This window comes from Neomonachus schauinslandi, chromosome 1 (assembly GCF_002201575.2).
Source record: "Neomonachus schauinslandi chromosome 1, ASM220157v2, whole genome shotgun sequence".
Taxonomy (NCBI): Eukaryota; Metazoa; Chordata; class Mammalia; order Carnivora; family Phocidae; genus Neomonachus; species Neomonachus schauinslandi.
In genome coordinates, this window is record NC_058403.1 from 153,167,531 (window position 1) to 153,189,868 (window position 22,338).

At 44.7% G+C, this 22,338-nt stretch overlaps 1 protein-coding gene across 2 annotated transcripts in view; it reads left to right on the forward strand.

Moving 5' to 3' along the window:
• Window positions 1–15,802, forward strand: part of LOC110569671 (cartilage associated protein) — a 33,686-nt gene extending 17,884 nt beyond the window's left edge. For both annotated transcript variants that reach the window (XM_021677572.2, XM_021677573.2), the window contains 2 exons: window positions 780–863; window positions 15,028–15,802. In XM_021677572.2, the coding sequence (XP_021533247.1) occupies window positions 780–863; window positions 15,028–15,081 (138 nt within the window). In that variant the 3' untranslated portion in view covers window positions 15,082–15,802. The remainder of the gene's footprint in view (window positions 1–779; window positions 864–15,027) is intronic.
• The last annotated feature ends 6,536 nt before the right edge of the window (window positions 15,803–22,338 follow it).

Consider the following 22,338-nt stretch of genomic DNA (forward strand, 5'->3'; position numbering starts at 1 on the left):
GTCTTTCCAGCAATTCATCATGAACGTTTTCCATGTCACACTCCTACAGCTACTTATTTTTTAACACCTCCAAGATAGATTCGTTTATGGATGGACCATCATTTAGTTCACTTGACGGACAAGCTCAGCTTTGCATGTGTTTGTTTTCAGGGAACTCTAGAGATTATATATTGCTTTTTTTTTTTTAAGATTTTATTTATTTATTTGAGAGAGACAGAGAGAGAGATTGTGTGTGTGTGTTTCTGTGTGTTGGCAGGGGAGTGAGGTGTGCATGGCAAACTGGGACAGCATACAAAAATCTCCATGAAAATACAAGTTAAGGGCAAAAACCAACTAGAAAAGATCTTTTAAAAGTAATATATAATCCCAGGCGCCTGGGTGGCTCAGTCGGTTGGGCGTCTGCCTTCGGCTCAGGTCATGATCCTGGAGTCCTGGGATCGAGTCCCGCATTGGGCTCCCTGCTCAGTGGGGAGTCTGCTTCTCCTTCTGCCCCTCACCCCACTCTCGTGCTCTCTCTCTCTCACTGTCTCTCTCACTCACTTGGGGTTGGCCACTCTTTTTTAATTGAGGTATGTTTCATATACAGTAAAATTCATGCTTTTAAGATGTACAATTTAGTGGTTTCCAGTAGACTCACAGAGTTGTACAACCATGACCACTGTCCAATTTTAAACATTTTCATCACCCCCAAAAGAAATCCATACTCTGTCTCCCCCTCCTCCCAGTTCTGACATCAAAGGGTTGGTCATAGAAACTGCTCTGTGTTTGTGTCTGAACAGGAAGCAGTTCAGTTCTTTAACGTGACTACGCTCCAGAAAGAGCTGTATGACTTTGCGAAGGAAAATATAATGGATGATGATGAGGTAAGTTTTCATGTTTAGCACACGCCTGGCTAAGAGAAAATATTACTCACATCTTTGCAGAAATCACTGGAAGGCCAAGTCATCCCTGAAACAGAAGGGAACCTTGAGAAATACGGTTTCTTTTTTTTTTTTTTTAATGTTTTTTTTTTTTAAAGATTTTATTTATTTATTTGCGAGAGAGAGAATGAGAGACAGAGAGCATGAGAGGGAGGAGGGTCAGAGGGAGAAGCAGACTCCCTGCCGAGCAGGGAGCCCGATGCGGGACTCGATCCCGGGACTCCAGGATCATGACCTGAGCCGAAGGCAGTTGCCCAACCGACTGAGCCACCCAGGCGCCCGAGAAATACGGTTTCTATGGGCGTTTTAATGAAAGAGCACTGGAGGGGGGAACACAGCTTTGTAGGAAACCCAGGTCATAGCACCACATTTCCTGACAGTGACTATGGAGGAACCCACCATAGGAGCCATCCAGTGATCATTTTTTACCTTTAGAAAAACGCAGTGCATTTTCAATGACTCAGCGCTCCGAACACACTTGGAAAGCCTCATCCCAGTTTTTCTGGGATATAATTATTATCTCTTTTCTTCTTTTTCTTTTTGTAAGTTCAGTCCTTGCTGTGAGTCATTTTATCGTTCTCTGAGATTGCTTGAAATTCCTGATTCTCACTCAGCTGTCTCCTTTTTTTTTTTTTTAAGTTTTTATTTAAGTAATCTCTACCCCCAGCGTGGGGTTTAAACTCATGACCCTCGAGATCAAGGGTCACATGCTCCACTGACCGAGCCAGCTGGGTGCCCCTCAGCTGACTCCTTTTTTTGACAAAGACTCCACTGGTGATGGATGAGTCATTTTGGGGTGGGGAAGCCTAGTCACAGAAAAGCCCTCATTATGGGGGTATTTAGAGAGATGTATTTGAAACAAACCAGAACATGCTTCTGTGGCCTCTGGGGACTTGTCAGCTTTTGGAGCTTGCTCTGGCCTGACCCCTCACTTCATAGATGAAGAGCCTGGGGGACAGGAAAGTTCGATGAGCTGCTAGGCCAGACCCAGAGGCCCCGAGCTTCCAGGTCTTCTCTTTCCATTGCCCTGGTTTTTGGTGAAGCACTTTTAAATAAGATATGATCATGGAATTTGGGGGTAGACCCCCACTAGCAGGTACTGAATGGGGGTAGACCCATCACTAGCAGGCACTGAATTCCCCAGAGCTCCGGTTTCCATCTATAAAATGGGACTAATAATGTTGACTTCACAGGGTTGGGAAAATGAAGTACTATGCTGCATGTGGAAATGCTTTATAGACTAGGAAGTGATCATTGTGTTGTGAGTCTTAGGTTGGGTTAAGAAGCAGAGCCTGACATAAGGTCACAAGAATGCTGCGAAGGAAGGAGTGCTGGCTAGAATACAAGCAAGGCTGGCTGCTCTAGTTTGGAAAGTGGAGAAAAATATATTTAGAAAAAGGAAGAGTTCAGTTTCTAATGATCCAGAGCAAGCCGCTCTTGATATTTTGATATAGATACTTCCAATGTTTTCTATACATTTCTAATATATATTCATAATAAACCCAACTGTAATAGATATCATGGCTTTCCATTTAGCATTGTAATATGAGAAGTTGCCCTTGTGATGTTTTCCTAGAACAGCTTTATTGAAATATTACTCACACACCATAGATACTCCTTTTTAAAGTACACAATTTAGTGGTTTTTAGTATATGTGCAAAGTTGTACATCCATCCCTAAGAATTGTAGGGTGTTTTCATCACCCCAAAAAGAAATCCCAAACCTGTTAGTAGTCATTCCCCATTCCTTCTCCTCTGCCCACCCCTCCCCCACATCTGTCCCCAGCCCCTGGCAACCACTAATCTACTTTCTGTCTCTATGGATTTGCCTGTTCTGGACATTTCATATAAATGGAATCTTATGGTAGGTGGTCTTTTGCTATTGGCTTCTTTCACTGAGCATAATGTTTTCAAGGTTCAGCCATGTTGTCATATATATTCTGTTACAATGTAAAATTCATTTTTTTTTTTTTAAGATTTTATTTATTTGACAGAGAGAGACACAGTGAGATAGGGAACACAAGCAGAGGGAGTGGGAGAAGGAGAAGCAGGCTTCCTGCTGAGCAGGGAGCCCGATGCAGGGCTTGATCCCAGGACTCCAGGATCATGACCTGAGCCGAAGGCAGACGCTTAACGACTGAGCCACCCAGGCACCCCTAAAATTCCTTTTTATTGCTAAATAATATTGCACTGCATGGATATACCATATTTTGGTCACCTGTTCCTCTGTTGATGGACATTTGTACTGGGTTGTTTCCACTTTTTTTTTTAAAATTTTATTTATTTATTTGACAGAGAGACACAGCAAGAGAGGGAACACAAGCAGGGGGAGTGGGAGAGGGAGAAGCAGACTTCCTGCAGAGCAGGGAGCCCGATGTGGGGCTCGATCCCAGGACCCTGGGATCATGACCTGAGCTGAAGGCAGATGCTTAATGACTGAGCCACCCAGGCGCCCCTGGGTTGTTTCCACTTTTTGACTATTTTGAATAATGATGCTATGAACATTTGTGTACATGTTTTTGTTTGGACCAAAGTTTTTAATTGTCTTATGTACCAGGAGTATATATGTAGAAGTGGAATTGCTGGGTCAGATGATAGCTCTGTGGTTAACTTGAGGAATTCCCAGACTGTTTCCCAAAGTGGCTGCACCATTTTACATTCCCACCAGCAATGTATGAAATTTCCAACTTGCCACATCTTTGTCAGCACTGCCTGGTGTTTGTCTTTTTTATTATAGCCATTCTAGTGGGTGTGAAATAGTATTTCATTGCGGTTTTGATTTTAATTTCCCTAATGACTAATGATGTTGAGCATTTTTTCCTATGCTTATTAAGCCATTTGTGTATCTTCTTTACAGAGATGTCTAGTCTATTCAAATTCTTTGTCCATTTTTTAATTGGGTTACTTGTCTTTTTATTGTTGAATTGTGAGTGTTCTTTATATATTCTGGTTATAAGTCCTCCGTCAGATATATGAATTGCAAATATTTTCTTGCAATCTGTGGGTTGTCTTTCATTTTCTTAATGGTGACTTGAAGCATAAACGTTTTAAATTTTGATGAGATCCAGTGTGTCTGGTTGAAACTACATCATCTTGAAATTGAAAGTATGAGTCTTCCAACTTCATTCTTCTTCTAGGTTGTTTTGGCTATTCTGGGTCCCTTGTATTTCCATATGAATTATAGGATCAGCTTGCCAATTTCTTTTTTTTTTTTTAGATTTTATTTATTTATTTGACAGAGAGAGAGAGCATGCACAAGCAGGCGGAGCGGCAGGGAGAGGGAGAGGAAGAAGCAGGCTCCCTGCAGAGCAGGGAGCCCGATGTGGGGCTCGATCCCAGAACCCTGGTATCATGACCTGAGCCAAAGGCAGATGCTTAACCGACTGAGCCACCCAGGTTGCCCCAGCTTGCCAATTTCTGCAAAAGGCCCCTGGGATTTTTGATAGGAATTGTGCTAAATCTGAAGATCCTTTAGATAGTATTGACATCTTAACAGTATTAAGTCTTCTGATCCATTAACATGGGATATCTTTCTACTTCTGGAGGTCTTCTTTAATTTCCTTCAATAATGTTTTCTTAAATTTCGTTATTCTTGATGCTGTTGCAAGTGGAATTTTTTCTCATTTTTATTTTCAATTGTTCATTGCTAGTATATAGAAATACACAATTGATTTTTGTATAATGATACTGCAATTCTGCAAATTTGTTGAACTTCTTATTATTATTCTAATAGTTTGTGTGTGTGTGTGTGTGTGTGTATTGCTTAGGAGTTTTTATATGCAAGATCTTGTTATCTATGAGTAGATGTGATTTTACTTCTCTTCCAATCTGGATGACTTTTGTTTATTTTTCTTTGCTAATTGCCCTGACTAAAATCTCCAGTAAAATGTCAGATAGAAATGGAGAGAGTGAACATCCTTGTTTTGTTCCCAATCTTCAAAGAAAAACATTCTGTGTTAGCATTAAGAAAGTTGCTAGCTGTGAGGTTTTTTTTTTTTTTTTTGTAGGTGCCCTTTGTCAGGTTGAGAAAGTTCCCCTTCTATTCCTAGTTTGTCTAATGTCTTTATCATGAAGTGGTGTTGAATTTTGTCATTTGCTTTCTGCATCTATTGAGAAGATGTTGTGGTTTTTGTTAACCTTGTTAGTTAATGTTTATTATAAATATGACTTTTTTTTTTTAAAGATTTTATTTATTTATTTGAGACAGAGAGAATGAGAGAGAGAGAGAGAGCACATGAGAAGGGGGAGGGTCAGAGGGAGAAGCAGGCTCTCCGCCGAGCAGGGAGCCTGATGCGGGACTCGATCCCGGGACTCCAGGATCATGACCTGAGCCGAAGGCAGTCGCTTAACCAACTGAGCCACCCAGGTGCCCTAAATATGACTTTTTGATGACTAATATTCCATGGTATAGATTTTTTTTTCTTAATAAGTTTTAAAAATTTCTTTTCTCCCCCTCCCCTTTTTAAAAAAATTTTTTTATTGTTATGTTAATCCCCATACATTACATCATTAGTTTTAGATGTAGTGTTCCATGATTCATTGTTTGTGCATAACACCCAGTGCTCCATGCAGAATGTGCCCTCCTCAATACCCATCACCAGGCTAACCCATCCTCCCACCCCCCTCCCCTCTAGAACCCTCAGTTTGTTTTTCAGAGTCCATCGTCTCTCATGGTTCGTCTCCCCCTCCGATTTCCCCCCCTTCATTCCTCCCCTCCTGCTACTTTTTTTTTTTCTTAACATATATTGCATTATTTGTTTCAGAGGTACAGATCTGAGATTCAACAGTCTTGCACAATTCACAGAGCTTGCCAGAGCACATACCCTCCCCAGTGTCTATCACCCAGTCACTGCATCCCTCCCACCCCACCCTCCACTCCAGCAACCCTCAGTTTGTTTCCTGAGATTAAGAATTCCTCATATCAGTGAGGTCATATGATAAATGTCTTTCTATGTTTGACTTATTTCGCTCAGCATAATACCCTCCAGTTCCATCCATGTCGTTGCAAATGGCAAGATCTCATTCCTTTTGATGGCTGCATAATATTCCATTGTATATATATACCACATCTTCTTTATCCATTCATCTGTCGATGGACATCTTGGCTCTTTCCACAGTTTGGCTATTGTGGACATTGCTGCTATAAACATCAGGGTGCACGTACACTTTCGGATCCCTACTTTTGTATCTTTGGGGTAAATACCCAGTAGTGCAATTGCTGGGTCATAGGGGAGCTCTATTTTCAACTTTTTGAGGAATCTCCATACTGTTTTCCAGGGTGGCTGCACCAGCTTGTATTCCCACCAACAGTGTAGGAGGGTTCCCCTTTCTCCGCATCCCCATCAACATCTGTCATTTCCTGACTTGTTAATTTTAGCCATTCTGACTGGTGTGAGGTGGTATCTCATTGAGGTTTTGATTTGGATTTCCCTGATGCCGAGCGATATTGAGCACTTTTTCATGTGTCTGTTGGCCATTTGGATGTCTTCTTTGGAAAAATGTCTGTTCATGTCTTCTGCCCATTTCTTGATTGGATTCTTTGTTCTTTGGGTGTTGAGTTTGATGAGTTCTTTGTAAATTTTGGATACTAGCCCTTTATCTGATATGTCATTTGCAAATATCTCTTCCCATTCTGTCGGTTGTCTTTTGGTTTTGTTGACTGTTTCCTTTACTGTGCAAAAGCTTCTTATCTTGATGAAGTCCCAATAGTTCATTTTTGCCCTTGTTTCCCTTGCCTTTGGCGATGTTTCTAGGAAGAAGTTGCTGCAGCTGAGGTCGAAGAGGTTGCTGCCTGTGTTCTCCTTTAGGATTTTGATGGACTCCTGTCTCACATTGAGGTCTTTCAACCATTTGGAGTCTATTTTTGTGTGTGGTGTAAGGAAATGGTCCAGTTTCATTCTTCTGCATGTGGCTGTCCAATTTTCCCAACACCATGTGTTGAAGAGACTGTCTTTTCTCCATGGGACATTCTGTCCTGCTTTGTCGAAGATTAGTTGACCATAGAGTTGAGGGTCCATTTCTGGGCTCTCTATTCTGTTCCATTGATCTAGGTGTCTGTTTTTGTGCCAGTACCATACTGTCTTGATGATGACAGCTTTGTAATAGAGCTTGAAGTCCGGAACTGTGATGCCGCCAGCTTTGCTTTTCTTTTTCAACATTCCTCTGGCTATTCGGGGTCTTTTCTGGTTCCATACAAATTTTAGGATTATTTGTTCCATTTCTATGAAAAAAGTGGATGGTATTTTGATAGGGATTGCATTGAATGTGTAGATTGCTCTAGGTAGCATTGACATCTTCGCAGTATTTGTTCTTCCGATCCATGAGCATGGAACGTTTTTCCATTTCTTTGTGTCTTCCTCAATTTCTTTCATGAGTATTTTATAGTTTTCTGAGTACAGATCCTTTGCCTCTTTGGTTAGATTTATTCCTAGGTATCTTATGGTTTTGGGTGCAGTTGTAAATGGGATCGACTCCTTAATTTCTCTTTCTTCTGTCTTGTTGTTGGTGTATAGGAATGCCACTGACTTCTGTGCATTGATTTTATATCCTGCCACTTTACTGAATTCCTGTGAATTCTCGCAGTTTTGGGGTGGAGTCTTTGGGGTTTTCCACATAAAGTATCATATCATCTACAAAGAGTGAGAGTTTGACTTCTTTGCCAATTTGGATACCTTTTATTTCTTTTTGTTGTCTGATTGCTGTGGCTAGGACTTCCAATACTATGTTGAATAGCAGTGGTGACAGTGGACATCCCTGCCGCGTTCCTGACCTTAGGGGGGAAGCTCTCAGTTTTTCCCCATTGAGAATGATATTTGCTGTAGGTTTTTCATAGATGGTTTTTATGATATTGAGGTATGTACCCTCTATGCCTATACTCTGAAGAGTTTTGATCAAGAAAGGATGCTGTACTTTGTCAAATGCTTTTTCTGCATCTATTGAGAGGATCATATGATTCTTGTTCTTTCTTTTGTTAATGTATTGTATCACGTTGATTGATTTGTGGATGTTGAACCAACCTTGCAGCCCAGGGATAAATCCCACTTTGTCGTGGTGAATAATCCTTTTAATGTACTGTTAGATCCTATTGGCTAGTATTTTGGTGAGAATTTTTGCATCCATGTTTATCAGGGATATTGGTCTGTAATTCTCCTTTTTGATGGGGTCTTTGTCTGGTTTTGGGATCAAGGTAATGGTGGCCTCATAAAACGAGTTTGGAAGTTTTCCTTCCATTTCTATTTTTTGGAACAGTTTCAGAAGAATAGGTATTAATTCTTCTTTAAGTGTTTGGTAGAATTCCCCTGGGAAGCCATCTGGCCCTGGGCTTTTGTTTGTTGGGAGATTTTTGATGACTGCTTCAATTTCCTTAGTGGTTATAGGTCTGTTCAGGTTTTCTATTTCTTCCTGGTTCAGTTTTGGTATTTGATACATCTCTAGGAATGCATCCATTTCTTCCAGGTTATCTAATTTGCTGGCATAGAGTTGCTCATAATATGTTCTTAGAATTGTTTGTATTTCTTTGGTGTTGGCTGTGATCTCTCCTCTTTCATTCATGATTTTGTTGATTTGGGTCATTTCTCTTTTCTTTTTGATAAGTCTGGCCAGGGGTTTATCAATGTTGTTAATTCTTTCAAAGAACCAGCTCCTAGTTTCGTTGATCTGTTCCACTGTTCTTTTAGTTTCTATTTCATTGATTTCTGCTCTGATCTTTATTATTTCTCTTCTCCTGCTGGGTTTAGGCTTTATTTGCTGTTCTTTCTCCAGCTCCTGTAGGTGTAGGGTTAGGTTGTGTACTTGAGACCTTTCTTGTTTCTTGAGAAAGGCTTGTATTGCTATATACTTTCCTCTTAGGACTGCCTTTGCTGCATCCCAAAGATTTTGAGTAGTTGTGTTTTCATTTTCATTGGTTTCCATGATTATTTTAATTCTTCTTTAATTTCCTGGTTGACCCATTCATTCTTCAGTAGGATGCTCTTTAGCCTCCATGTATTTGAGTTCTTTCCGACTTTCCTCTTGTGATTGAGTTCTAGTTTCAAAGCATTGTGGTCTGAAAATAGGCAGGGAATGATCCCAATCTTTTGGTACTGGTTGAGACCTGATTTATGACCTAGGATGTGATCGATTCTGGAGAATGTTCCATGGGCACTAGAGAAGAATGTGTATTCCGTTGCTTTGGGATGGAATGTTCTGAATATGTCTGTGAAGTCCATTTGGTCCAGTGTGTCATTTAAAGTCTTTATTTCCTTGTTGATCTTTTGCTTAGATAATCTGTCCATTTCAGTGAGGGGGGTGTTAAAGTCCCCCACTATTATTGTATTGTTGTCGATGTGTTTCTTTGCTTTTGTTATTAATTGCCTTATATAATTGGCTGCTCCCATGTTAGGGGCATAGATATTTACAATTGTTAGATCTTCTTGTTGGATAGACCCTTTAAGTAAGATATAGTGTCCTTCCTCATCTCTTATTACAGTCTTTGGTTTAAAATCTAATTTGTCTGATATAAGGATTGCCACCCCAGCTTTCTTTTGGTGTCCATTAGCATGGTAAATGGTTTTCCACCCCCTCACTTTCAATCTGGGGCTGTCTTTGGGTCGAAAATGAGTCTCTTGCAGACAGCATATTGATGGGTCTTGTTTTTTAATCCAATCTGATAGCCTGTGTCTTTTGATTGGGGCATTTAGCCCATTTACATTCAGGGTAACTATTGAAGGGTAGGAATTTAGTGCCATTGTATTGCCTGTAAGGTGACTGTTACTGTATATTGTCTGTGTTCCTTTCTGGTCTATGTTGCTTTTAGGCTCTCTCTTTGCTCAGAGGACCCCTTTCAAGATTTCTTGTAGGTCTGGTTTCGTGTTTGCAAATTCCTTTAGTTTTTGTTTGTCCTGGAAGCTTTTTTCTCTCCTTCTATTTTCAATGACAGCCTAACTGGATATAGTATTCTTGGCTGAATATTTTTCTCATTTAGTGCTCTGAATATATCCTGCCAGTCCTTTCTGGCCTGCCAGGTCTCTGTGGATAGGTCTGTTGTCAGTCTAATGTTTCTACCATTGTAGGTTACATATCTCTTCTCCCGAGCTGCTTTCAGGATTTTCTCTTTATCTCTGAGACTCGTAAGTTTTACTATTAGATGTCGGGGTGTTGACCTATTTTTATTGATTTTGAGAGGGGTTCTCTGTGCTTCCTGGATTTTCATGCCTGTTTCCTTCCCCAAATTAGGGAAGTTCTCTGCTATAATTTGCTCCATTTTACCTTCTGCCCCTCTCTCTTTCTTCTTCTTCTGGGATCCCAATTATTCTAATGTTGTTTCGTCTTATGGTATCGCCTATCTCTCAAATTCTGCCCTTGTGATCCAGTAGTTGTTTATCTCTCTTTTTCTCAGCTTCTTGATTTTCCATCATTTGGTCTTATATATCACTGATTCTCTCTTCTGCCTCATTTATCCTAGCAGTTAGCGCCCCCGTATTTGATTGCACCTCATTAATAGCCTTTTTGATTTCTACTTGGTTAGATTTTAGTTCTTTTACTTCTCCAGAAAGGGTTTCTCTAATAACTTCCATGCTTTTTTCAAGCCCAGCTAGTATCTTTAAAGTGATGATTCTGAACTCTAGATCTGACATCGTACTAATGTCCGTATTGAGTAGGTCCCTGGCAGTCGGTACTACCTCTTGTTCTTTTTGTTGAGGTGATTTTTTCCGTCTTGTCATTTTGTGCAGAGGAGAATAGATTAATGAGAGAACAAAATGCTAGCAGGGTAACAACGTCCCCAGAAAATATACTCTAAACAAATCAGAAAAGACCTGAAGCAGTGGGAAAAGAAAGGGAAAGAGAGAAAAGAGAAAAAGAAAAAAAAAAAAAAGAAAAAGAAAAAGATAAAGATAAAAATAAACAAAAACAGAACAAAAAAACCCCAAAAAAACCCCAGAATGTGATCAAATATGATCAGGCTGGTATATAGATCAGTGCCACACACTAGATTTTGGGTGTATTTTGGTCTGTTAGAAGAAAGTGCCTCCCAAAATTTTAAAGAAAGAAAAACTTATATATGTATAAAAATAAGGGTTGATATGATGAAGGGATGGAATATGACTGTAAAGATGGAAATTATAAAAAATTTTATAAAAGGAATTGATAAGAAGTTGTTTGAAAAAAGAAAGAAGAGGATTTAAAAAAAAAGGAAAAAAAGGGAGAGAATGTGATCAGGAAGGGGAGTAGAAAAAAACCATAGAGATTTAGGGTATATTTTGATCTGTTAGAAGAAACTATCTCAAAATTTTAAAGAGAGAACAACTTATATATATATGCCAAAAATACAGGTAACTACTATGAAGGGATAGAATATGACTCTAAAAATGAAATATAAAAATGTTTTTTAAAAAACGGATTGATAAGAAGTTGGAAAAAGGGAAAAAGAAAAATTCAAAAAAAAAAAGAAAAAAGACAGTTAAAAAAAAATTAACTTTGAAAGACTAAAGAATCATGGTAAAAAAGCCATTAATTCTATGTGCATTATTCCCCTAGCGCTGGAGTTCTGCCATTCTCATTGATTGGTAAACTTGGTCTTGGCTGGCTGTTCTCGCTGATCTTCTGGGGGAGGGGCCTGTTGCCATGGTTTCCAAATGTCTTTGCCGGAGGCGGAATTGCCCCGCCTCTGCTGGTCTGGGCTAAGTAATCTGCTCGGGTTTGCTCTCGGGAGCTTTTGTTCCCTGCAAGCTTTCCGTACAGCTTTGGAGGCGGAGAGTGAAAATGGCGGCCTCCCAATCTGTGCCTCGGAGGAGCCGAGAACTGGGGCCCGCTCCTCAGTGAGCCCCCAGAGAAAAGCCGTCAGTCACTCCCGTCTCCCCGGTCTCCGGCCACACTCCGTGTTCACCCGGCCTGTGACCATGTGTTTCTATCTCTGGCACCCGACCCCTTGTGGAGTCTCCAAACCCAGCAGATCCCTGCAGTGCGCTCCCGCGCCACTCCTCTCGGGGGAGGAAAGGGAGTCTCCCCGGATCTGCCGCTTGTTGGGTCCCTGCTGGAGGAGCAGGGGCCCGACTGTGCCACGGATCACAGTTTATGACAACCCCGAGCTGAGAGCTCATGCCTTGGCTCCGTCTCTGCAGCCGGCTTCCCTGCTCCGATACCTGGGAGCTCTGCCGCACTCAGGCACCCCCGGTCTTTCTGTGACCCCGAGGGTCCTGAGACCACACTGATCCCGCTTAGCCACTGGAGCGACCTCCCTCAGCGGAGCAGACTTTTAAAAGTTCTGATTTTGTGCTCCACGGCTCTATCACTTGCCAGAAGCGGCCGACGGAGGCCCTCTCCCCCGCCGTCTATCCTCTGGAATATCGCCTCGGATTCACTTCTCCGCACGTCCTACCTTCCAGAAAGTGGTCACTTTTCTGTTCAGAGAGCTGTTGCTATTCTTTTCTTCGATCTCCTGTTGAGTTCGTAGGTGTTCAGAATGGTTTGATCCCTATCCAGCTGAATTCCTGAGAGGAGACGAAATCCAGGTCTCCTACTCCTCCGCCATCTTGCTCTGCCCCTCCATGGTATAGGTTTTTTAAAATAAAGCTTTTTGGTTTTTTTTTTAGGCATTTAGGTTGCTTCTAACTTTTTGCTTTCACAAATAACATAGCTGAGACTAAATTGGTTACTTTTTTCTAGTCATTTCCTTAGGATAAAGACAAGAGAACTTTTATGATATTCAGTAAGGCTCTGTCATGTCACAGATGAGGAGAAAAATTCAGAAAGGTAGAGTGACTTGCTCAAAGTTACACAGCTGGTTTGTAATCATCCATTGAACACCAGGCTTATCCTAGGCTTTAAAATTCCTAGTATTCTTGGACTTGACACTGTCAAGATAAAAAAAAGGAGTCTGTTGAAGGTCCTGGAAGTAATTAGCTTATTAATCAAAGCTTTAGAATTTTGAAAGAATTAATCCATCTCTAAAGAACAAGCTATTTTCTTTTCTCTATATCAAAGTATGACAAGTAATTATTTGAAACAAAGTATAATGAATACAATAAAATTCTTAGTTTAATCTTTAAAATTTCCAGAGGACAAAATACTACATTGGAACAAAACATCAATACGATTTAGCTACTGAAGTTAGGGGCATTCTCCTTTATTATCTTTCTGGGGTTGAAATATGTTGTAAGTTGTTGTAAGCTCCTGAAAGTTTGCACACTGGTTAAAAATTTTGCAGATGCTTATTATAGTTTCAGAAACTTTATAAAGCAGGCTGAAATAGATGCTTCAAGTTTTGGGTTCTGATGGTTGTTTGCTTTGGGAAGGTCTAAAAGAAATAGATTATAATTTGCAGGAGTGATTTATTGAGGGAGTGCTCTCAGGTAGGAAAGAAGTGAGGGGCAAGGGAAGGAGCCATGAAAAGATACGGTCTTAGCTGATGTCAAGCTTAGCCTGATCCCACGGGAGCTCTGGAGCATGAATTGTACCACAGAGTCTTCCTGCATTTTCTAGGCAGCTTATCCTTCTCTCCTTGGTTGTTGGCAGCCCAGAGGGGCTGGTGTGTAAACTCCCTGGTGGGGCTCCCCTTTTAGTCAAGATCAGTTGTCCAGAGAAGGAGCAGCCATTGGCCCATCAGCAATCGGCCCTCCCAGCAGTTGGGGCATGGGTGCAGATCTGAGCTAGGCTGTTGGTGCCTCGACTATAACAGGCCACAGAGGGGCTTGTGTTTCTTTCATCTGTATTGCCTTGGGTGCTTATTAGTGAGCTCAGAGCAGGCAGTACCATCATCCCAGGTCGCAGCTGCCGCACAGCAAGGAACAGTAACTCTGGGAAGAGCTGTCACGGCCGTACATGGAGTCCCTCTACGGTGTTTTCCTTTTGGGTTGCTTCCAGAAAGCAACCAAAGAACATTGTTTTTTCTTTTTTTAAGATTTTATTTATTTATTTGAGAGAGAGAGTAGGGCGAGAGAGAGAGAGAGTAGGGCGAGAGAGAGAAAGAGAAAGAGAGCACGGCAGGCAGAGGGAGAAGGAGAAGCAGGCTTCCTGCCAAGCAGGGAACCTGACATAGGACTCGATCCCAGGACCCTGGGATCACGACCTGAGCCAAAGGCAGACGCTTAACCGACTGAGCCACCCAGGCACCCCAGAACATCGTTTTTTCAATCAGTGGTCTTCCACTTCCGTGACTTTAGTTTCTGATCTCAGGCATGACAAGGTAGAAGTATTTGATGAAAATAATAAGACCCCCTGTTGTGTCTCATGTACTTGGGAGATTTCCCAACTATTCTCAGATGCTGAGATTTTCTAACGGAAAGTGTGTTAAAATATCAAAAAGAGCAAATAGGCTCTTGGCCTGTGATGGTGGCCTCTGTGAAGGAGGCCAAGCTTTAGCAGGGGTGATTAGCTTCAGTGGGGCTGACCCTCTCGTGGGAGTGGGACTTGGCCTCCTTGGTGATTCACTCATTCTTGGCAGTAAAGAGAATGGGTGTCATCAGCTGGGCCCAGGTGTGTTGTGGGAGAGAAATCAATGCAGAGAAGGAAATCAGAAAGTGTGCCGGGCTAGTTCAGGTTGAGGCTTAAGGCTGATTGTAGAAGGAGGGAGCAGGTGGGCTCCTGGCCCTGACAATTGGCAAGTGGGTCCCACTGTACCCAGGAGACTGTCTCGTAAAGGGAGTGACTGCTTGAGCCACACCAGAATTATGCACGCGTACACTCAATCATTCTTCCTTTAGCGGGTTTCCCACCTTCTGCATGCCACGTTCTGGGGAAGAAAAGCAACCCAGGTCCTGGTCCTTGAAAAACTCCTGGTCTGCTGATGAGGGCAGAAGGGGACAGATAGAGAGTGTTCCTGTGGAATAAGTGCTAAGGGGTAGGGGGGATGCCCAGAAAAGGGGGCACTAAACAGGTCTTTCAGAGGGTGGCTGGATTGCCCCCTTCCCACGGGCCGTCTGCGGGCGTTCCAGAGCACGTGACTGCATGTTCACATGGAAGCCAGGTCCCTCCGAGGGGAAGTCAGGTCCTCCGGGCCGAAGGGCAGTGGGGAAGGGCTGCTCCAGGCCACGCAGGCCGGCGGCAGTGACATCTTAGAGACCGTCTCTGCTTACGGGCACTTTTAAAGTTGGGTAGCCCACCTAACGCAGATGTCCTCTTGTCTCTTACAGGGAGAGGTTCTGGAATATGTGGATGACCTCTTGGAGCTGGAGGAGACTGGCTAGTCCACAGCAGAGAGATGCCCCTTGACGTTCAGGAGACACAGATTCTTCGTCTTCCTTTCCCCAGTAGCCCACTTTATTGATACCTCAAAGCCTTCTCTTTACTCTGTGAAGTGAAAGGGAAGCCTCAGCTCTCACTACATGCAATAAGGGGTGAGCCTGCCTTCCCCGTAACCACACCTGCCTCCCCAGGGTCGGCCCACGCTCACACCTGTCTCCCTCCCCATCTTCACACCTGCCTTCTCCATGTTCACACCTGCCTTTCTCACCGTTTTGGTTGGAAGGACAGTCTTCCATTTTTTTCCCCCCAGAAAATCACTATTATATTTTAAATAAGAAAAATACTCCTAAAATTAAGTAATTGTGAAAACCTACTTTGGATTTTCACTCTTCCAGATTTTATACTCCTTCATCCCCATGCCCTGATCCAGGAAAGATAGTGGAAGACAAAGGCCAAACTTCTCCCCGCCCCTGACAGCCTCCACATTGTCTGACCTGAACCATTTCCGGCACCCACTGAAAGACAAGTTGGGTAGATAGTGCAGGCTACAGAAATACGGCTTTTGCCCAACACTTCTGCATCTCCAAAGTCTTACAGTGGTTGGTCGGCCCCTCTTGGGGACAAGAGTCAGTTATAAGTCTCAAAGTTGGGAATGGAAGAAAGCAGAGAGAGTCTAGTTTCATTTCATTCTTTCAATAAATATTGAGCACCTGCTACATACTAGACATTGACCTGGGCACTGAAAATACTGCACAGAATGACAGAAAAAAAAAAAAAACAACAAAACCCTGCCCTCTGGAGCCTACATTCTATAAGGAGAGACAGACAGCAAATAAGTAAGAATAAATATATACAGACTATCTATAGTGATAATTGCTATGGAGAAAAATAATGCAGCGAAGTGGGTACGGAAGCCTGGAGATGAGGCTACAGTTTTAAATAGGATGGTCAGGGAAGAAAGACTTCACTGAGAAGGTGACATCAGAAGCAGGTCTCAGGGAAAAGCATTCCAGGCACAGGGAACAGCATATGCCATGCTTTACAGTGAGAACATACTCGCTGTGGTGAGGGAATAGCAAAGAGGCCAAGAAGAGGGGTGAGCAAGGGGAAGAAAGGAAGGAGATAAGGTGAGCGAGGTGGGAGAGAGGACAGACAGTTTAGGCCAGTGTAAGGCCTTTGGCTCCTACTCTGAGTGCGATGGGAGCCATTGGAAGGTTTGGGTGGAGGAGTGCCTTGGCTGACTGAAGCCCTCCAGCTACCATATTGTGAGCAACGGTGGATGCAGGGATACGAGGCAAAGGGAGTGCTGGCTTGAACCTGAGCCGTCACAATGGAGATGGTGAGAAATGGTCAGACTGTGGGCTTATTTTGAAAGCAGGGCCTGTAGGATTTGGTGACAGATTGGATGTGGAGCATAAGAGAAAGAGGGGTTAATGGTGACCTCAAAGGTTTTAGGCCAGAGTAGCAGGAAGGATGGAGTTGCCATTTACTGAATATCGGGAAGTTGGTTGTGCGTGGTAAGTAAGGAATTTGGTGCAAAGCAGGCTGTCTGAGGCTGGGATGGGAGGTTCAGGCTGCAAATAAAATTTGAGAGCGTTCTCAGATCAGGCCTTCAACAGAGCCTGAAACAGGGATCCAGATGCATATGGTTTCTTGTGGGGGTACATTCAGAAGAAACTTGTGAAGGCCTCCATCAATCCGTTAGTTATTGACTGTCCCGTAGGGGGAAGGGGTGTACCTTTGAAGGCAAGTAGCTCGGTCGGCTGAGGGCAGTTCTCTGGAAGAAGGACTGTGACCACAGGGAGTGGATAGGGGCCGGGGGTGCGGATGTGGGTCTTGGCTCTGTGAAGGGTGTCTGGGAGGAACACCAACCCTCCCCCCCTGCTGAATCATCAGCATGTACATGGTATATAAACCCAGGAGCCTGGATGGGGTCACCTAGACTGCATGCATGTATTAAGAAATGAGAAAAGGGCCGAGGACAGAGCTCTGAGGCTCTCTGGGAAATGAGAAACTTGCCAAAGAGACTGAGAAGGAGCCACCTTTGAGATTGGAGAAACCCAGGAAAGTGGTGTTTTGGAATCTGAGTTTTCTTTTTTCAACCTTATTCCCTCCTCCAATAAGCCGCTTAGTCGAGTTGGGACTCTCTGGGGATGGAGGCTGGAGGAGGCTGGCTCAGCATTTGGGAGACAGGACTTTTCTTACAGTGGCATGGAGTGAAGGGAGCTAGAATTTGGGGTCTTTAATGTAATGGTGAATAATTGGAGGTGGAAAACTCCTATATTTTTCCCTACCCCCCATCTCGCTACTCCAAGCTCTGGGAACACAGATGGGCCCTTCTGTTTCTCCTTCTGCACTATTCTGCTTCCCTCATCCCTTTCTCCTAAGAGCACTTCCTCCTTTACCTGCACAAGAATCCTCCTGGCAGGTCCTCCTCCTGGGGCACTCAACTCAAGACAATAAGCTGCTACTTACTCTCTTTGGCTGGACTTGGCCAGCCTACAGAGCCTACATTCCCAGGGGCTGTGTGGCCAGGGAGTCCGTGTGACTGGCATTGTGATGGCCACACTGGTGTCCCCAGCAGCCCCCAGTCAGGGCAGCCTCCAGCTCAGCAACGAGTCAGATGCTCCTGCCTTCCACCCGTGGAACACTGGGTCCTCCTTCTTCCCTCGCCCTGCCCTCCACTCCACCAGAGAAACTTCCTTTTGAAGCCAATGGGGAGGAGAGTCATAGGGCAGGACTCTAAAGTAGAGGGGGCCCCAGTGAGTGGATGCCCTGCCCCAGGATGCCTGGAAGCCAGTTGCGCCTGGCAACTCCGGGGGGACCTCTTGGCTGCAGCTGTCCTTCCCAGCTGTGCGAGGACAGCCGAGGACACCACCATGGGGACCAGCTGGGTGGGGTGGTCTCACCCACTCCACCTCTGTGTGCCCTGCAGAGCTTCCATTTTGTCCTTTTCCTTGAGCCTGGGCTGAGCTGAGCTCTTTGTGGATGATGTTCTTCCACACAGGGTTGAGTGGTGGTGGTGGTGGCAGGGGTCCTCATTCACTCTCTGAACTTGGCCCCTCTTTATGGGGGGTTGAAAAGCACCTCCACCCCCATCCTAGCAGTAACCCTGAGGAAGAAGCCCTGGGAGCAGGCTGGTCGGCATTGTCAGCACTTTGCTTTGACTGAAGGCTGTGGAACCCGGTTCCTGATCTTTTTATTCCAAAGGAAAACAAACCAATCTTAAAAAAAAAAAAAAAAAAAAAAAGAGGTGGGCCGATTCCGCCACACCTACCATGAAACCCAGTACTCAGGCTGCACTCAGCGACCTCAACCCAGCACCTCCCTGAGCGTGTTTCTTGGAAGAGCCTAGAAGATTCCTGGATTGAGACTGCATGGGTTCAGCATGAGTTGTGCCTGTCTTTTGAAAAAACAAACACATTTGTTAAGCTTTCTGGGAGTTTCCAGACCCAGGCTTGCTTATCCTCCGACCCATCTGCATGGAGCCCAGCTGGGAGGCACGGGGACGGGGTGATCTGTCCAGCCACCTTGTCCCCTGGGCAGCCCAGGGAGGGGGCACCCACTGTGGCCCCGTTAATGTTCAGTCTTTACACTAGTGGTGGAAGCGGGTTTAAAAGGGACTAATTGAAATGTCTCACACACCAACATGTTCAGTGTGCTGGGACCTCTGAATTTGGAGCCTTTCTAATGAGGGCCACTAACCTGTTGTGCGCACCTCTGGGAACCGGGAGAGCCACGGGGTCTGTTGGCCACGAAGGCCGCCTTGGGAAATGCTGCTTTTAGGAGTTCTTACTAAGGGAATTTTAAGAGCACAAACATTTTATTGAACCAAACTCAGTGGCAAACAAAAAATGATCTGTTCGATTGTCAATGGGGAAGGGCTTATTACGACTGCTGGTGGGATAAACAGCCGCCGGTTCCCGCCAACCTTTATGGAAATAATGTTTTTAAGTTTTGAATGTGAGCTGTAAACCTAAGCTACTTCAGTTTTTTTTTTTAATTCAATACTGAAACCGTGGGGGAAAGGTGGGTTGGTGCCAGAGAAAACATTCTCATTTAATAGTGTTTGCACATGGAATTGCAACCCAGTTTGTAGCGAGGCCCTGAGAAAAACCCACAACTAATCCTTCATCACAGCTGTCTGCGCTCTTGATCATCTGCCATCCCCCGAACAGCGACTTCTTTTTTCTGGTGACTGCAGGCTTGAATGACCTAGTGTGGAGAGTTTCAACTATATACAAGGAGGGGAAAAGGGAAAGGAACCTCAAATAAGCCTCAGCCAAAGGTTTTGTGCATAGGACTTCCTGTGCCTGCAGCCAGGGTTAGGGCCGTTCCCCACCCCGTCCATCCCTGTAGCGTGTCCCCGACAGGGAAGACACCGGGACAGCCCAGCTTCGCCTTGACTGACCCACTCCTGTCCCTGAAACCAGTCAGGAGCGCTATGGTTTATGCCCCACGGTAGGGCCCTTCTCCCCCTGGGGCAGGTGTGGGAGCAGCCTGACCCCAGCCCCTCTCACTGCCCACTCTGGTGCCTCCCCACAAATACCTGGCTTTGGTGGCTTGTTGAATGAACAGTTTGGCTCACTATTCTCTCGGAGCTGATAGGGTAAGATACTGGTGCCTCATTTTATAAGAAAATAAGAAGGAAGTAAGCAATTTGGCCAACAGATACAAGATGGACGGGTTTTCAGGCCTACTTGAAGGTGGCAATCAGGAAGCCAGATTATGAACATTGTTGCCAGTGTCTCTCTCCCCTCCCTTCCCTTGGCCAGGGCTGTATGTGCAATCCCATTCTTACAGGAAATTAGGACTTGGAAAGTCATTGAAAACAAAGATTTTTTTTTTTTAGGAAAATCACATTAAATGTTTTATTTTGCTTATGTTCTACTGTTTATCTACTGGGTGGGACTGAGCCACACCCCGTCATTCGAGGATGCGTGTTGTAATGAGCTCTGTTTTCTCAGGTCCCTGAGATTTCTAACGGTCGTCTAGCAAAGCAGAACCCTTACCCCAAGGACTCTGGGATCTTACTCTTGCTAGCCTCGCGGGCCAAGGGCCTTTTCAGGAGACAGGGACTCATTCCTCTTCCCAGGAAGGTTCTCTTTTCGAGGAAATCTAAACATTTGGGATCCAGGGCTTGCTTTCGATCTAAAGAGCTGGTCCCTTGCTGCCAGCATCGGAGAAGTGATAAAATATGTACCGTTTCAAACAAGGACCAAAACACCTTCAGGTATGACCGCTAACAGCTTCCATGCTTCGTGCATGTCAGTAAAGGGCAAGAAAGGAGACAAAGAGCGGAGGAAGCAGGTGCAAAGAGTGAGGGACCAGACGGGACAGTAGCGGAGACAGGGCATGGAGTATTCAAACAGTAGCCGTGTGAAGGGGGGCGGGGGGGGGCACACAGGCGTTTTGTTGGAGTTGGCCCAAAAATCCACAAGATACAGGGGAGAAGTATGGATTGAGGAGGAGGGGAGATGCAGGGAACCAGAGCTTGGGAAGGCTTGTGTGGGATGGAAGGCTCTGAAGTGGGGTGTGAGGGAAACCAGCCTTAGGCTGATCGCATGGGAGGTCAGGAGCACGAGTGATACCAAGGGTTGGCCCCGCTGCAGGCAGGGAGGCAGGCCTCAGGTATGCCCATGCCCGTCCGAGCTGCAGGCTGCCCTGGCCATGATGAGGTGGGTCTGACTCCTGGGAAGGAACTCCCATCAGGCCGAAGGCAATCCTCTGGAGGAGAAGGCGTTTTTGAGCATTTTAGCAGCCAACATTCAGGGCAGCTGGAGGGTGGGTTCACCTGCAGAGTGAAGGGGATCTGGGCGGGGCACAACAGTGTCCGTGACACTGAGGAACCTGGGAGGCATGCCTGGCCTCCTGGAGGTTGCAGAAGTAAAAGGGGACATAAGGCAGATGGGATTGGTGCTGATGTTCTCTGAGCTGCATCTCTCCATTTGTCTCTCCAGATCTCTTTCTCAGCCTGCCCTGCACCCCAGGGGCCTGACCCTTATGGTTGACATTGCCTGGGCTCCCTCACCCTCTGACTTCAGGTTGCCACTGGGACGTGCTGCCAAGATTGCAGGGTGAACCCTGCTTCCTTCAGGCCACCATTGGACAGCGGGGCTGTGCTCTCCTTGAGGCTAGAGGTTTTGTCCTGAAGAGCCGTTCCTGTCACTGAGCTCTCCTCCGGTCCCCTAAGAGCCCTCCAGCACCCCTGGATGTTTCTGTTAACCCTGCCCACGCTTTTATGACTGGTCTCTACATCTAACTCTCTTGAATCATCCCTCCGAGTGTCCAGTCAGGAGAAGGAGGGCAATCAGCCCTGGGCTCTCAGCCCTGCACACTCCTGCACACCCATCAGCTACACACCCTGTTAAATGCGGAGTCTGAGTCAGCGGGTCTGGGGTGGGCCTGGGATTCTGCATTTCTAGCAAGCTTCCAAGTGGTGCCTGTGCTGCTGGCCTGGGAACCACACTGAGCCCTGATCCTGGGCTTCGTCGTAGTGAAGGGCCGGGTCTCCGGGTGAGGTGAGGAAGAGGAAGGGAGGCAGGAGGAGGGGCGGGGCTGTGCAGATGTCCCTGAAATCCTGCTGCAAGAGGTAACAAAGTGGAGACTCCAAGAGGGTGGTCTTAGAGCAAATATGAAGACATGCTTTTCGAGTTTTAAACCATCATGATGTAACCCAGATATAAAATACATTTGGCAACCGTTTAGGGGAAATAATTATTTATTTTAAAGATCTCAGAAGCTTTGTGTTGATGGACCATCCGACCCTCAATTTTCATGAACATGTCTCAAGACGTGCATGATGACATAATTTAGATTTACAAATGTTTTCATCATTCCCTTTCCATATGCATTTTTAGATCCTGTAACATTAATTTATTTTTTTTAAAAGATTTTATTTATTTGACAGAGAGAGATAGCGAAGGCAGCAACACAAGCAGGGGGAGTGGGAGAGGGCGAAGCAGGCTCCCCGCTGAGCAAGGAGACCAACGGGGGGCTCGATCCCAGGACCCTGGAATCATGACCTGAGCCGAAGGCAGACGCCTAACGACTGAGCCACCCAGGTGCCCCTGTAACATTAATTTAGATGACAGCAAATCAATAAAAACTTAAAAACTGATGTGTTGGGTTTGTTTTCATGTAGTTCATATCTATAAAATAATACATTTGCATGTATTAATGTATCTGTAATAAATTTATTAATATTCGTATTACCATTACCTATTTTTGTGTTGGTATTAAGTCAGTGTTCTTGGGTT